The 14,140-nt window shown below is 33.8% G+C and overlaps 2 protein-coding genes across 3 annotated transcripts in view; one reads left to right on the forward strand and one right to left on the reverse strand.

Annotated features, from left to right (window-relative positions):
* Positions 1 to 14,140, forward strand: part of LOC138697622 (glutamate receptor ionotropic, kainate glr-3-like) — a 68,417-nt gene that overhangs the window by 41,960 nt on the left and 12,317 nt on the right. The gene's annotated exons all lie outside the window — the stretch shown is intronic.
* The window catches only part of LOC138697621 (modular serine protease-like), a 48,542-nt gene that overhangs the window by 27,321 nt on the left and 7,081 nt on the right, over positions 1 to 14,140 (reverse strand). The window contains exons 2-4 of the mRNA XM_069823023.1: positions 6,100 to 6,163; positions 3,435 to 3,551; positions 601 to 741 (exon numbers count right to left, since the gene is read on the reverse strand). Coding sequence (XP_069679124.1) covers positions 601 to 741; positions 3,435 to 3,551; positions 6,100 to 6,163 — 322 coding nt within the window. The remainder of the gene's footprint in view (positions 1 to 600; positions 742 to 3,434; positions 3,552 to 6,099; positions 6,164 to 14,140) is intronic.

Consider the following 14,140-nt stretch of genomic DNA (forward strand, 5'->3'; position numbering starts at 1 on the left):
CAGTCACGAAGCTTGAGTTGTGAGAGTGCTAGGAACAATAAACTGTGCCTGTACTATTTCGCATTGCCTGTAATGAGGCGATATTAGCGATCCTGGTGGTTAGCAACTATCTATGGATGCATATTTACTACGTATTGAGCTTCGTGACTGTCTATATTTTTAATGTTAATGTTATGTTTTATTTAACGACGCTCGCAACTGCAGAGGTTATATCAGCGTCGCACACTTAAATGCCAACTACCTGGCCCGGGATCGAACCCGCAACCTTGGGCATAGAAGGCCAGTGCTATACCTGACTGTCTATATTAGACCGTGATAATACGTTACCATGTTTGGCAGGTTATTGCAAAGGTCGAACATTCGGTCGGATGTTCTGTAACCGGTCAAATATAAACCGGAAAGATGTTTTATAGATTTACTAGTTCCGATCCCTATTCTACAGCACTCTAATGCACATACAGACACGCAAAGACATCAGTGAAGTCATATGCCTGTACTTAATAGTGACATAGGTTTAAAAGGACATAGTGAGTTTGTCAAAACATAACCATTATGGAATAAAGTTTATGCTATGTCTATTATAAATGTAAGTTATCTTACTTGCAACTACCGGTGTCTCGATTTTTCGTGCATGAAGGATGTTGTTCATCAGAGCCATCGGCACAGTCATCTTTTCCATCACATTTAAAACGCGCGTCTACGCATGCACCATAACTGCACTGGAATACATAGGGTTGACATCTGAAATTTAAAAAAAAGAAAATGGTAGGCTTAATGTAAGAAATGTTTATGATTTTAAAACGTATGTTCTTAATTTATAACCTTACATATGTTTGAACAAATGAAACGGTCGTTTTAAGCAACGTAAATATAAATATAATATAGGCCTAATGTTTATTCGGCAGTATTACAATAAAATTGTCATAATTATAACATACTAAATATTAAATGAAAATATATTAAATAATGTAAATATTTCGAAAAAATCTATTTCTTATTTTTTATAATCATTATATGTATATATATATATATATATATATATATATATATATATATATATATATATATTTTACATCTGTTATTATTATTATCAGACCCGCGCTGTAGAATCGCGGTCTAAGGCATCCTGCCTAGGACTCGCGTTACGGAATGCGCGCTGGTTCGAGTCCTCAAGGGAGAAGAAATTTTCTCATGAAATTTCGGCCAGTGTATGGGACCGGTGTCCACCCAGCATCGTGATGCACTTGGGGAGCTACGATAGGTAGCGAAATGTGGTTTCGAATGCCAGCTATAACGGCTGAGGGGATCATCGTGCTAACCACACGATACCTCCATTCTGGTTGGATGATCGTCCACCTCTGCTTCGGCATATGGGCGTGAGGCCAGCAGCCGCTGGTCGGTCTAGGCCCTTCACGGGCTGTAGCGCCAAGGATTATTATTATTATTATTATTATTATTATTATTATTATTATTATTATTATTATTATTATTATTAATCTACATAAAATCCAGACGTTTGAGATGGGCAGGACATGTAGGATTATTATTATTATTATTATTATTATTATTATTATTATTATTATTATTAGTCTACATAAAATCCAGACGTTTGAGATGGGCAGGACATGTAGCACGTATAGGCGAATCCAGAAATGCATATAGAGTGTTAGTTGGGAGGCCGGAGGGAAAAAGACCTTTGGGGAGGCCGAGACGTAGATGGGAAGATAATATTAAAATGGAGGGAGGTAGGATATGATGGTAGAGACTGGATTAATCTTGCTCAGGATAGGGACCAATGGCGGGCTTATGTGAGGGCGGCAATGAACCTACGGGTCCTTAAAAGCCAGTAAGTAAGTATTATTAGTCTATTCTTCTTCTTCTTCTTATTATTATTATTATTATTATTATTATTATTATTATCATCATCATTATCATTATCATTATTCTTATTCCCAACTCGAAAACGTGCCTAAGGCACTAATTTAAGATAATGATGTGGCTGCTGCTATGCTGATCTGTTTGGGGACATACTCTTAGAAGTCAATTCCTTCATTTCCATTTATTTGGTACGAGCGCGACATGAATGGCCAAAGCTACATTCCAATCTTTCTTTTTAATTGGTTATTTTATTATGTTTTATCAACTACAATGGTTATCTAGCGACTGAATGAGATGAAGGTAATAATGCTAGCGAGATGCGTTCAGGGTCCAACGCCGAAAGTTACCCAGTATTTGCCCTTAATGGGTTGAGGGAAAACCCCGGAAAAACCTCAAGCAGGTTACTTGTCTCAACTAGGATTTGAACCCGGGCCCGCTAGTTTCACGATCAGATTCCAATCTTCTTCATCAAAATAAATTCCTATTACAGTATTTAATATTCCGTAACTGAACTTAATTTTGTTTGTGGGAGAGAAATACTTTTTTCTCCACTTGAAAATAGGTTTGCATATTTTGAAGTAACAAAACTTGCATTGTAGTGTTCTGATGGATGTATCAGCGAATAGGGATTATAAAGAATGGACACTTCGCGTCGGTACCTTTGATGTAGCTGGACTGATTTCAATGACCTTCAAGCCAGCTAGAGCGTCAGATTCTGCCTTCTCCCTAGAGTTGGCGCTGACATCACACCAGCTTGCAGTCGACACAGCGGAAATATAACACATACAATTAATACATCTAGGTACATTATATACTCAAATAAAATAAATTGGATCCATAAAATAATAAATCCTTCATTAACTGTAATGTCTAGACTCTAGAGTTCCTTTATAATGAGAGTTGAGACGTTGACCCCAACAACAATTAAAATATGTAATGATTTGATAACGCTGAAAATGGAAAAACAAAACTCTTACGAGAAGTAAAACCATATACCTATATTATATTATATACAAATATTAAACGAATTCCATCTTAATTTTATAATTTTATAATATAATTTATGATATCTGAAATATAAAATATTATTATTACAACTAGTTTGTCACTGAGAAATAAGGAAAAGCTGTTAGCTTGAATTTACTTGAAGCAAAGCGTTACTGGATTATGCAATAAGGTAGGCGATGTTTGGATCCTGTGCCTTAATTCTATTCTCAATTATTAACTTAGCTTATGCTCGATTACACTACCTCTAGCGCTTGAAAGTGGAACTAGCCGCTGGCGCGCACAGAAACAAAACACAGGCAAATTAGCTCAGTGTCCATTCTTTATAATCCCTATTCGCTGGATGTATCCCCAGCTGGGAGGTGTGTTGAACGTTCTGCATTTATGGATATAAATTTGAAGTTTACTGTTCTATATTTTAATTCCTTTAAAAATGTGGTTTTACTGTTTTGTACTTGTACAATAACATTACCTTCTGTTTGGACTTTCAGTTTATATTTACTTTAAATATTCGAAAATAATGTATACATGGCTACAATTTATGAACATACCTCTTCTTACCACACAGCTCAACTGTTTCATCTGAACCATCATTACAATCCTTGGCTCCATCGCAGACTAAGGTGTTGTCTATGCATTGACCAGATGTACATTGAAATTCCGATTTACTATTAACAAACAGAACAAGAAGTCAGTACAAGAAAATCCTATTCCTTAATAAAGACTTCAACATTTAAAATTTAATATTCGAGTAAATTTCACACACACACTCACACTCACACACGCGCGCTCTCGCTCTCACACTCTGGTTCTGGTGTTCAGTGTTCTGGTATGGGCTGTTGTGTACGTGTACACTGAGCTACAAAAGAAATGCCTATACGAAATTATATCGTTTCCAAGGACTTCAGCAAACATGGCAAGACGGAAAGCTATTTTCCTGATATTAATTAAAAAAACATGTAAATACGACTTTTATAACATGTTCACTTTATTGACTTATTTAATATGAATTGATTTTAAATTATTGAAATACTTTTATTTTACAACATTAATAAAAATACTACACGAAAATAGTGAAACTGCAGTTGATACGGTATTCCACAGCCTTCCTTATTATCCATGGATGCTGTCATTGTTACAATCGATAGGGATACGGCCAATTACGTTTCATATTCTATTAACAAAAATGTATGAATTTTATTATAAATACAGATACAGAACTGAAAATTGACTATAATTGAAACATTTAACTACACATTTTCTCCCTTGCATGGAATAAAAACTGTTTAGAAAATTCAGGCCAGTTCAGATATGTTTGTATAATTATTTCATACATACATACAGCTAAGTCTTCGTAAGACGATAATATTTCTAATCGATAGCGACTTCGACTCGGCGTTTCTTTTGCAGCCCAGTGTAATATGCGCATGATAGCGTAATGGCAATCCACACAAAAACTACCTTGTGCGTTACGTGTAAACAGAGTTGTAGAAAAAGAGCTTCAACAAGGAAACAAAGTATTCCTGGACCTATATTCATAGGTATTACATATTCTCCTATAGGTACGAGGAATGTTTCCCCCACAGTTTTGACATACGGTACCGGTACATTTAGTTACAATCTGTATAAAGACAGCCGTAATATCAATATTTATTTTAATGATCTTTACTGTTATCGAAATATAAGTTATAAAAGAAAAGCTATAATGTTTAATACAATTATAAAAAAAATGTACCAATACAACAACGTACGGAACGGAAATATGGAAACTAAAACCCAGAACAAAATAAAGATTATTTTGGACAAATGAATTTCTGACGGTGCTCAGCAAGAATTTCTAAAAGATTAATGTTCAAAACTCTGTAATAGATTTCATAACAAGCAAGAAGCTAAAGTGGTATGGACACGTGAAAAGGATGGTAAAGGAGAGATTGCCAAAGAAAATTCTAGAATGGGACCTATCTGGCAGGAAAGGAAGGGAAAGACTGAAGATTACATGAAGTATGGAAAAAGTTATAATGTGTTTCGTAATTAAGTGGATAGTGAATTAGAAAATTAGGATGACAGTCTACGTAGTTTGGCAACAGCGCATTGCCGGCTCATATACGAAAAGATACACGCACTCAGTCCGAATAGCAGCATTCTGTCCCTAGTCACCGCAAAGAATTGCCAGATTCCTGATGGCAGGAAACAACGATAAGCGTTAATCTTTTCATTTAATTTGCAAGAAAACCGTTCATTTAATTTAAAAACTTCGGAGGTATAAATTATTCCTTACCAGTTTCTATAGTGATAACTGATAAGAGTAAAAATCAGAATCATACGGATAGTACTTTAACATTTAGGGAATTTTTTTTTTTCCTTGAGAAAATTATTAATTTGGGACTGATAGAGTATTAGAATTTTTGTTATACTCTTTTGTTGTTAAAATCTGCACAGTTATACAGTGTGTTTCCGGGCTAATGTTACAAACTTTTAGGGATGATGGGGAAGGGCACATGTATCAATTTGAAATTAGGAAACCTGGTCCGGAAATGACCGAGTCGAAAGTTACAAGTAAAAATAGTTGTGTGGAAATGAAATAATTTTATTCCTCTGTACACCTTATTTATGTGTATTTATCTGTACATCTTACACATACTGTATTCATCTGACGTTGTTTACGTAGTCAACTTACAGTATTCCATTCAGTGCGCTGTCTGAGGGGTGGGGACAGGAAACTACACTAAAGCAATGCAGATAGCGTAATGTGTAACGGACATGGTCGGTCCTGATATGCACGTCTGTAGACAGCAGTGTATGTGTACAAGCTGCAGTGTCCAGTCGATCAGTCCTAGTGAAATGGAGGAGTACACGAGAGCGGAATATGCAGACATGATTTTCGAATACGGATGAGTCAATGGGAACAGTAGACAAGCTCACAGATTGTATAGGGGCAAGTACCCACGTAGGAGACATCCAGCCCATTCCATCTTTCCACGACTGTTCCAAAGCTTAAGGAGAGGAGGGCACGTGGTGGTACAATTCCATTTCCACACAACTATTTTTGCTTTTAACTTTCGACTCAGTCATTTCCGGACCATGGTTCCTTATCTCAAATGGATACATGTGTCCTTCCCCATCATCCCTGAAAGTTTTTAACACCAGTCCGGAAACACTCTGTATATCATGTTTTGCCAATATGTATATGATGATAAGAAAGTGGCCCATACTTACCCGCACGCTTGTCTACGGTGTCTTGCATATGGATATATCACAGAGTTCTCGCTGTGGCTGTGAACTAAATCAGACATTAAATAAGTTATAAACATGATACTGTATTAACAAGGATGTGATTTTTTGTTATTAACAAATACGCGAAATGTTTGAATATTTGATATTCAAAGAAACACGCATCTCGCGAAAGTAATCTAGAAAATGAATCATGTTTAACAGTGACATATATCGCGAAATCTAATGATTTCAACAAAATAGCCCTATAGTTACGAAATTAGTACGTACTTGAAAACACCTTTCTTCACGAAATACTCGCGAAAACAGATAATGCATCGGCTGTAAACAGCGATTCTACATCATCTTTGCAGAGATCGAAGAGTTTACATACTACTTCCAGTGGCGTACACAGAATTTTGTCAAGAGGGGCATTATTAAAATTGTTTACAGTTTACATTATTGCAAGGTGCGAATTAACGGGGGGATGGAGGGATTTCCCCCTGTTGGAAAGTTAACCCCCTCTCATAAATTCATATTAACATCTCTGCCAGGGATAACTTCTACCCCCTCACAAAATATAATTGTTTTAATACGAGTATACTTTATGAAGTATAAAGTAAGCAAAGAAAATAATATTGATGTATTATTACCACCGCCAAGCTCATAACAATCAATAACTTAGGAGTTACACTTCTTAAGTCTGCTCACGGATATAATTATTATTATTATAATCAAGATGCAAGACAAGCAACTCAGTACGACCAAGCGTTGAGCCGTAATAATAATAATAATAATAATAATAATAATAATAATAATAATAATAATAATAATAATAATTATTATTATTATTATTATTATTATTATTATTATTATTATTATTATTATTATTATTATTATTATTATTTTATGTATGGTATTCTCTATCTAGGATTCTATATCCCCTCATCAGAAATCTTAATTCGCACCCTGCATTATTGGTATTTTAAATGTTGTTTATTATTACTCGTATTATTATTATTTTATGTATGGTATTCTCTATCTAGGATTCTATATCCCCTCATCAGAAATCTTAATTCGCACCCTGCATTACTGGTATTTTAAATGTTGTTTATTATTACTCGTATTATTATTATTTTATGTATGGTATTCTCTATCTAGGATTCTATATCCCCTCATCAGAAATCTTAATTCGCACCCTGCATTATTGGTATTTTAAATGTTGTTTATTATTACTCGTATTATTATTATTTTATGTATGGTATTCTCTATCTAGGATTCTATCCCCCCCTCATCAGAAATCTTAATTCGCACCCTGCATTATTGGTATTTTAAATGTTGTTTATTATTACTCGTATTATTATTATTTTATGTATGGTATTCTCTATCTAGGATTCTATATCCCCTCATCAGAAATCTTAATTCGCACCCTGCATTATTGGTATTTTAAATGTTGTTTATTATTACTCGTATTATTATTATTTTATGTATGGTATTCTCTATCTAGGATTCTATATCCCCTCATCAGAAATCTTAATTCGCACCCTGCATTACTGGTATTTTAAATGTTGTTTATTATTACTCGTATTATTATTATTTTATGTATGGTATTCTCTATCTAGGATTCTATATCCCCTCATCAGAAATCTTAATTCGCACCCTGCATTATTGGTATTTTAAATGTTGTTTATTATTACTCGTATTATTATTATTTTATGTATGGTATTCTCTATCTAGGATTCTATATCCCCTCATCAGAAATCTTAATTCGCACCCTGCATTATTGGTATTTTAAATGTTGTTTATTATTACTCGTATTATTATTATTTTATGTATGGTATTCTCTATCTAGGATTCTATATCCCCTCATCAGAAATCTTAATTCGCACCCTGCATTATTGGTATTTTAAATGTTGTTTATTATTACTCGTATTATTATTATTTTATGTATGGTATTCTCTATCTAGGATTCTATATCCCCTCATCAGAAATCTTAATTCGCACCCTGCATTATTGGTATTTTAAATGTTGTTTATTATTACTCGTATTATTATTATTTTATGTATGGTATTCTCTATCTAGGATTCTATATCCCCTCATCAGAAATCTTAATTCGCACCCTGCATTATTGGTATTTTAAATGCTGTTTATTATTACTCGTATTATTATTATTTTATGTATGGTATTCTCTATCTAGGATTCTATATCCCCTCATCAGAAATCTTAATTCGCACCCTGCATTATTGGTATTTTAAATGTTGTTTATTATTACTCGTATTATTATTATTATTATTATTTTATGTATGGTATTCTCTATCTAGGATTCTATATCCCCTCATCAGAAATCTTAATTCGCACCCTGCATTATTGGTATTTTAAATGTTGTTTCTTATTACTCGTATTATTATTATTTTATGTATGGTATTCTCTATCTAGGATTCTATATCCCCTCATCAGAAATCTTAATTCGCACCCTGCATTATTGGTATTTTAAATGTTGTTTATTATTACTCGTATTATTATTATTTTATGTATGGTATTCTCTATCTAGGATTCTATATCCCCTCATCAGAAATCTTAATTCGCACCCTGCATTATTGGTATTTTAAATGTTGTTTATTATTACTCGTATTATTATTATTTTATGTATGGTATTCTCTATCTAGGATTCTATCCCCCCCTCATCAGAAATCTTAATTCGCACCCTGCATTATTGGTATTTTAAATGTTGTTTATTATTACTCGTATTATTATTATTTTATGTATGGTATTCTCTATCTAGGATTCTATATCCCCTCATCAGAAATCTTAATTCGTACCCTGCATTATTGGTATTTTAAATGTTGTTTATTATTACTCGTATTATTATTATTTTATGTACGGTATTCTCTATCTAGGATTCTATATCCCCTCATCAAAAATCTTAATTCGCACCCTGCATTATTGGTATTTTAAATGTTGTTTATTATTACTCGTATTATTATTATTTTATGTATGGTATTCTCTATCTAGGATTCTATATCCCCTCATCAGAAATCTTAATTCGTACCCTGCATTATTGGTATTTTAAATGTTGTTTATTATTACTCGTATTATTATTATTTTATGTATGGTATTCTCTATCTAGGATTCTATATCCCCTCATCAGAAATCTTAATTCGCACCCTGCATTATTGGTATTTTAAATGTTGTTTATTATTACTCGTATTATTATTATTTTATGTATGGTATTCTCTATCTAGGATTCTATATCCCCTCATCAGAAATCTTAATTCGCACCCGGCATTATTGGTATTTTAAATGTTGTTTATTATTACTCGTATTATTATTATTTTATGTATGGTATTCTCTATCTAGGATTCTATATCCCCTCATCAGAAATCTTAATTCGCACCCTGCATTATTGGTATTTTAAATGTTGTTTATTATTACTCGTGTTATTATTATTTTATGTATGGTATTCTCTATCTAGGATTCTATATCCCCTCATCAGAAATCTTAATTCGCACCCTGCATTATTGGTATTTTAAATGTTGTTTATTATTACTCGTATTATTATTATTTTATGTATGGTATTCTCTATCTAGGATTCTATATCCCCTCATCAGAAATCTTAATTCGCACCCTGCATTATTGGTATTTTAAATGTTGTTTATTATTACTCGTATTATTATTATTTTATGTATGGTATTCTCTATCTAGAATTCTATATCCCCTCATCAGAAATCTTAATTCGCACCCTGCATTATTGGTATTTTAAATGTTGTTTATTATTACTCGTATTATTATTATTTTATGTATGGTATTCTCTATCTAGGATTCTATATCCCCTCATCAGAAATCTTAATTCGCACCCTGCATTATTGGTATTTTAAATGTTGTTTATTATTACTCGTATTATTATTATTTTATGTATGGTATTCTCTATCTAGGATTCTATATCCCCTCATCAGAAATCTTAATTCGCACCCTGCATTATTGGTATTTTAAATGTTGTTTATTATTACTCGTATTATTATTATTTTATGTATGGTATTCTCTATCTAGGATTCTATATCCCCTCATCAGAAATCTTAATTCGCACCCTGCATTATTGGTATTTTAAATGTTGTTTATTATTACTCGTATTATTATTATTTTATGTATGGTATTCTCTATCTAGGATTCTATCCCCCCTCATCAGAAATCTTAATAACACCGTGAAGTAAAAAAGATAGAGACAAAACTGCTGCAATAACGTTCAGTAATTGAATCGTCTAGATTCAAAATCCCCTAAAGGCCATTCCGTTCAGTTATGCTCACACATTGCTTGCTAAGAATTAATTCTAATGATTTATATAGTTAGAATTCAAAAAGCCACTAAATTTAAAGCAAAGAGTTTGTTAAAAGTCACTGTTATGTTGAAAATTTCTTCTATTTGGCACCAGTTAATGTCGAAATCTTTTAATTTGTGAAAGTGGATATAGGGGATTTTGAATCTATAGGATTCAATTTCACAAATAAAATTGTACTATTACTGCACGTTTAATTAAAAAAAGCCACTGATTAAATTTCCAACTTCTTTACAGTATTAATATTAGGATTTACCTTACACGGTAAATAAGTTGGAAATTTAATCACTGATATAGGCTATGTGTTAAAAGTGTATATAGATAAATGAGGGGGAAAAAAAAAAGATTTCCTGTGAGGCCAGCAGCCAGCTGGTCGGTCTAGGCTAGGGCTGGGGACGGAGCGGTTCGGTTCGGAGCAGTTATTGTGACGTCGTTACTCGGTTGAACCGAATACAAATTTGTGGCGGCAGATTTAAAATTTAGATAGTGTGACAGCGACGTGAGATTCGAACTCACGACCAGCGTCCCGCAAAAAAGCAGATCGCGCGGGGACGGCGCGCGGCGGAGAGAAGTAAGGGGAAAGGGCCTACGCGGCGAGAGAGTGGAGAGACAGTGCGCGCGCATCTGGTGCTGGTAGAGAGGAGAGGGCTCTGGATTTTTCTGGAGTGCCATGTCTAGAGACGCGTGGAACTTTCGAGGCTACGTCGCTGTGGCTATAAATTACGGACGCGAAGGAACGAGAGCAGTTTTCAGTTGATTAGTCAGCCAGAGCAAGCATGCCAGTCTTGTGTACCGGAGTTCGACTCGAGTGTGCATCCGCAACTGTATCAGCATCCGAAGGCCTGAGTTCGAGTGCAGTGGACCGCAGTTGGAGGGACCTGAGTTCGAGTGCAGTGGACCGCAGTTGGAGGGACCTGAGTTCGAGTACACTGGACTGTCTCTGAAGGTCTGTGGTTCGAGATACTGTGAACTCTAGTGACTGAGCTAGAAGAACTGTGAACTGAGAACTGATGGTTCTGATTTGTAAATAGTGCTTTGTAAATATTAGTTAAGATTAACAGTTAATTGTTGCTCGTACTAGTCCAAGTAAATTGTCATTGTCGTCGGTGGAGTGCTATAACGAATACTGTGTTGAGTGAAAATCCAATTGTTGACGAAAGCGTTTAAGGTGAATTGTAGAAAGGAATTATTGTTGTGACGAATAAATTACATTGTTGTTACTAATAAAATTCACAATAGATTGAGTCGATTTTGGAACGTACTTTGAAAGTGAAACCAAGCGTGTTTTAAAAACGTTGTAGTAAAGCGCTTTCGCTTTGCCAATTGACGAGAAAAAATGCATCTCTTAATTGCAAAATGGCGGTTGCAAATTTCATTTGCGTGATTACAACTATTTGCGGAGTTATTTTGTATGAAAGGCCTATTTAACTTTCAGTGTTGTTATATATGACAGACGAAATAAAATTGATAAAATGATTTATAATACTAACAGCTAATAAATTAACATGTGAGGTAAACGTTAAACGCTGCAGCTAAGTAAAAGAGAAGATAGAAAGAAACGGGCTCCATGAAGCGCTGCCTAAAACACTTAAAAATAACACAGAATTATGTACTATTACGGAAAGTGGATAAAATAATCAATAAAACGTGGAATCTTAAATTGAAGAATATAATGTTTATTTATTTTATCACTTTACTAGCCTTCAATACAACCATGTTCTCTTTGGTGAAGAGTAATATTACTGATAAATTAAAATAATTAGGTAACATAATTCGTAGAGATAAATACAAATAAAATTATGTCTGATGGGGTAACACAAATCCAATAAACACAAATAGAAGAAAAATATAATGCACTTCCTTTTTTAACACATTTTAATATTAATCAAACACTCTAATATGATGATAATAGTAATAATAATAATAATACTTGTGATTTTTAAGGATCCCGGAGGTTCATATTATTATTATTATTATTATTATTATTATTATTATTATTATTATTATTATTATTATTATTATTATTATTATGTACAGTAATATGTTCAGACTGTCAGTGTTCATTAGGCTCACTTGACAGGTCATATAATAGGATGAACTCCTCTTCAATACTAGAGGCCTTTCAGCCCGCCTTGGGGATAAGGAAATAATTTGTCCTGCAGCAGAAAATATTTAAATACAACAGTACCTACGTTGTTGTCTGCTACAATTAAGTAAAACACGCGAACTCTGTTTGAACATTTGAACTGACCGGTAACGGCTACGGTTAACCGAGTGACTTCGGTGCTCCGCTGCCAAGCACATAAACCGATAGAACCGAGCAACTCAACAGTTCTACTCGCTCCGTCCCCAGCTCTATGGCCCTTCACGGGCTGTAGCGCCACGGATTATTATTATTATTATTATTATTATTATTATTATTATTATTATTATTATTATTATTATTATTAGAAAATCCACAAACGATTAGGGAAAACACGGAAATTCTACTTGAAGCAAGTAAAGCGATAGGGTTGGAAGTAAATCCCAAAAAAACACTAAGTATATGATTATGTCTCGTGACCAGAATATTGTACGAAATGGAAATATAAAAATTGGAGATTTATCCTTCGAAGAGGTGGAAAAATTCAAATATCTTGGAGCAACAGTAACAAATATAAATGACACTCAGGAGGAAATTAAACGCAGAATAAATATGGGAAATGCCTCTTATTATTCGGTTGAGAAGCTTTTGTCATCTAGTCTGCTGTCAAAAAATCTGAAAGTTAGAATTTATAAAACAGTTATATTACCGGTTGTTCTGTATGGTTGTGAAGCTTGGACTCTCACTTTGAGAGAGGAACAGAGATTAAGGGTGTTTGAGAATAAGGTTCTTAGGAAAATATTTGGGGCTAAGAGGGATGAAGTTACAGAAGAATGGAGAAAGTTACACAACGCAGAACTGCACGCATTGTATTCTTCACCTGACATAATTAGGAACATTAAATCCAGACGCTTGAGATGGACAGGGCATGTAGCACGTATAGGCGAATCCAGAAATGCATATAGAGTGTTAGTTGGGAGACCAGCGGGAAAAAGACCTTTGGGGAGGCCGAGACGTAGATAGGAAGATAATATTAAAATGGATTTGAGGGAGATGGGATATGATGGTAGAGACTGGATTAATCTTGCTCAGGATAGGGATCAATGGCGGGCCTATGTGAGGGCGGCAATGAACCTCCGGGTTCCTTAAATGCCAATAAGTATTATTATTATTATTATTATTATTATTATTATTATCATTATTATTATTATTATTATTATTCATAATTTTAGTATTACTAACTTAGAAGACATGCTAAATAAATCGATAAGTACGAGAAAAGAATACAATCATCCAAAAAAAAAAAAAAAAGTAATAATTTTCGTAGAATGTCAGAATTCGATTTCGTTGAAATCAGAGAATAGATTTTTATATCGTCTTCGTATTTTCTGTAAGCGGAATACAAGTCAGTCTTAATAGATAACAAGAAAAGAAAACGCTCGAATCCATGCTTATAGTACTTTTCTTTGTTTCTTCGTCTTCTATATAACACTGATTATGATATTATCCAAATGTTGGTGAAGGAAAGTTGTTTATTTAACGACTCTCTTCAACCACACGATGTCGATGAGGTAATGATAGAACGACGACAAAGTGACGATAGAGAGGTAAACAGAAGTACGGTATTCAGAAA

The sequence above is a fragment of the Periplaneta americana genome, chromosome 4 (assembly GCF_040183065.1).
Source record: "Periplaneta americana isolate PAMFEO1 chromosome 4, P.americana_PAMFEO1_priV1, whole genome shotgun sequence".
In the NCBI taxonomy this organism is placed as follows: domain Eukaryota; kingdom Metazoa; phylum Arthropoda; class Insecta; order Blattodea; family Blattidae; genus Periplaneta; species Periplaneta americana.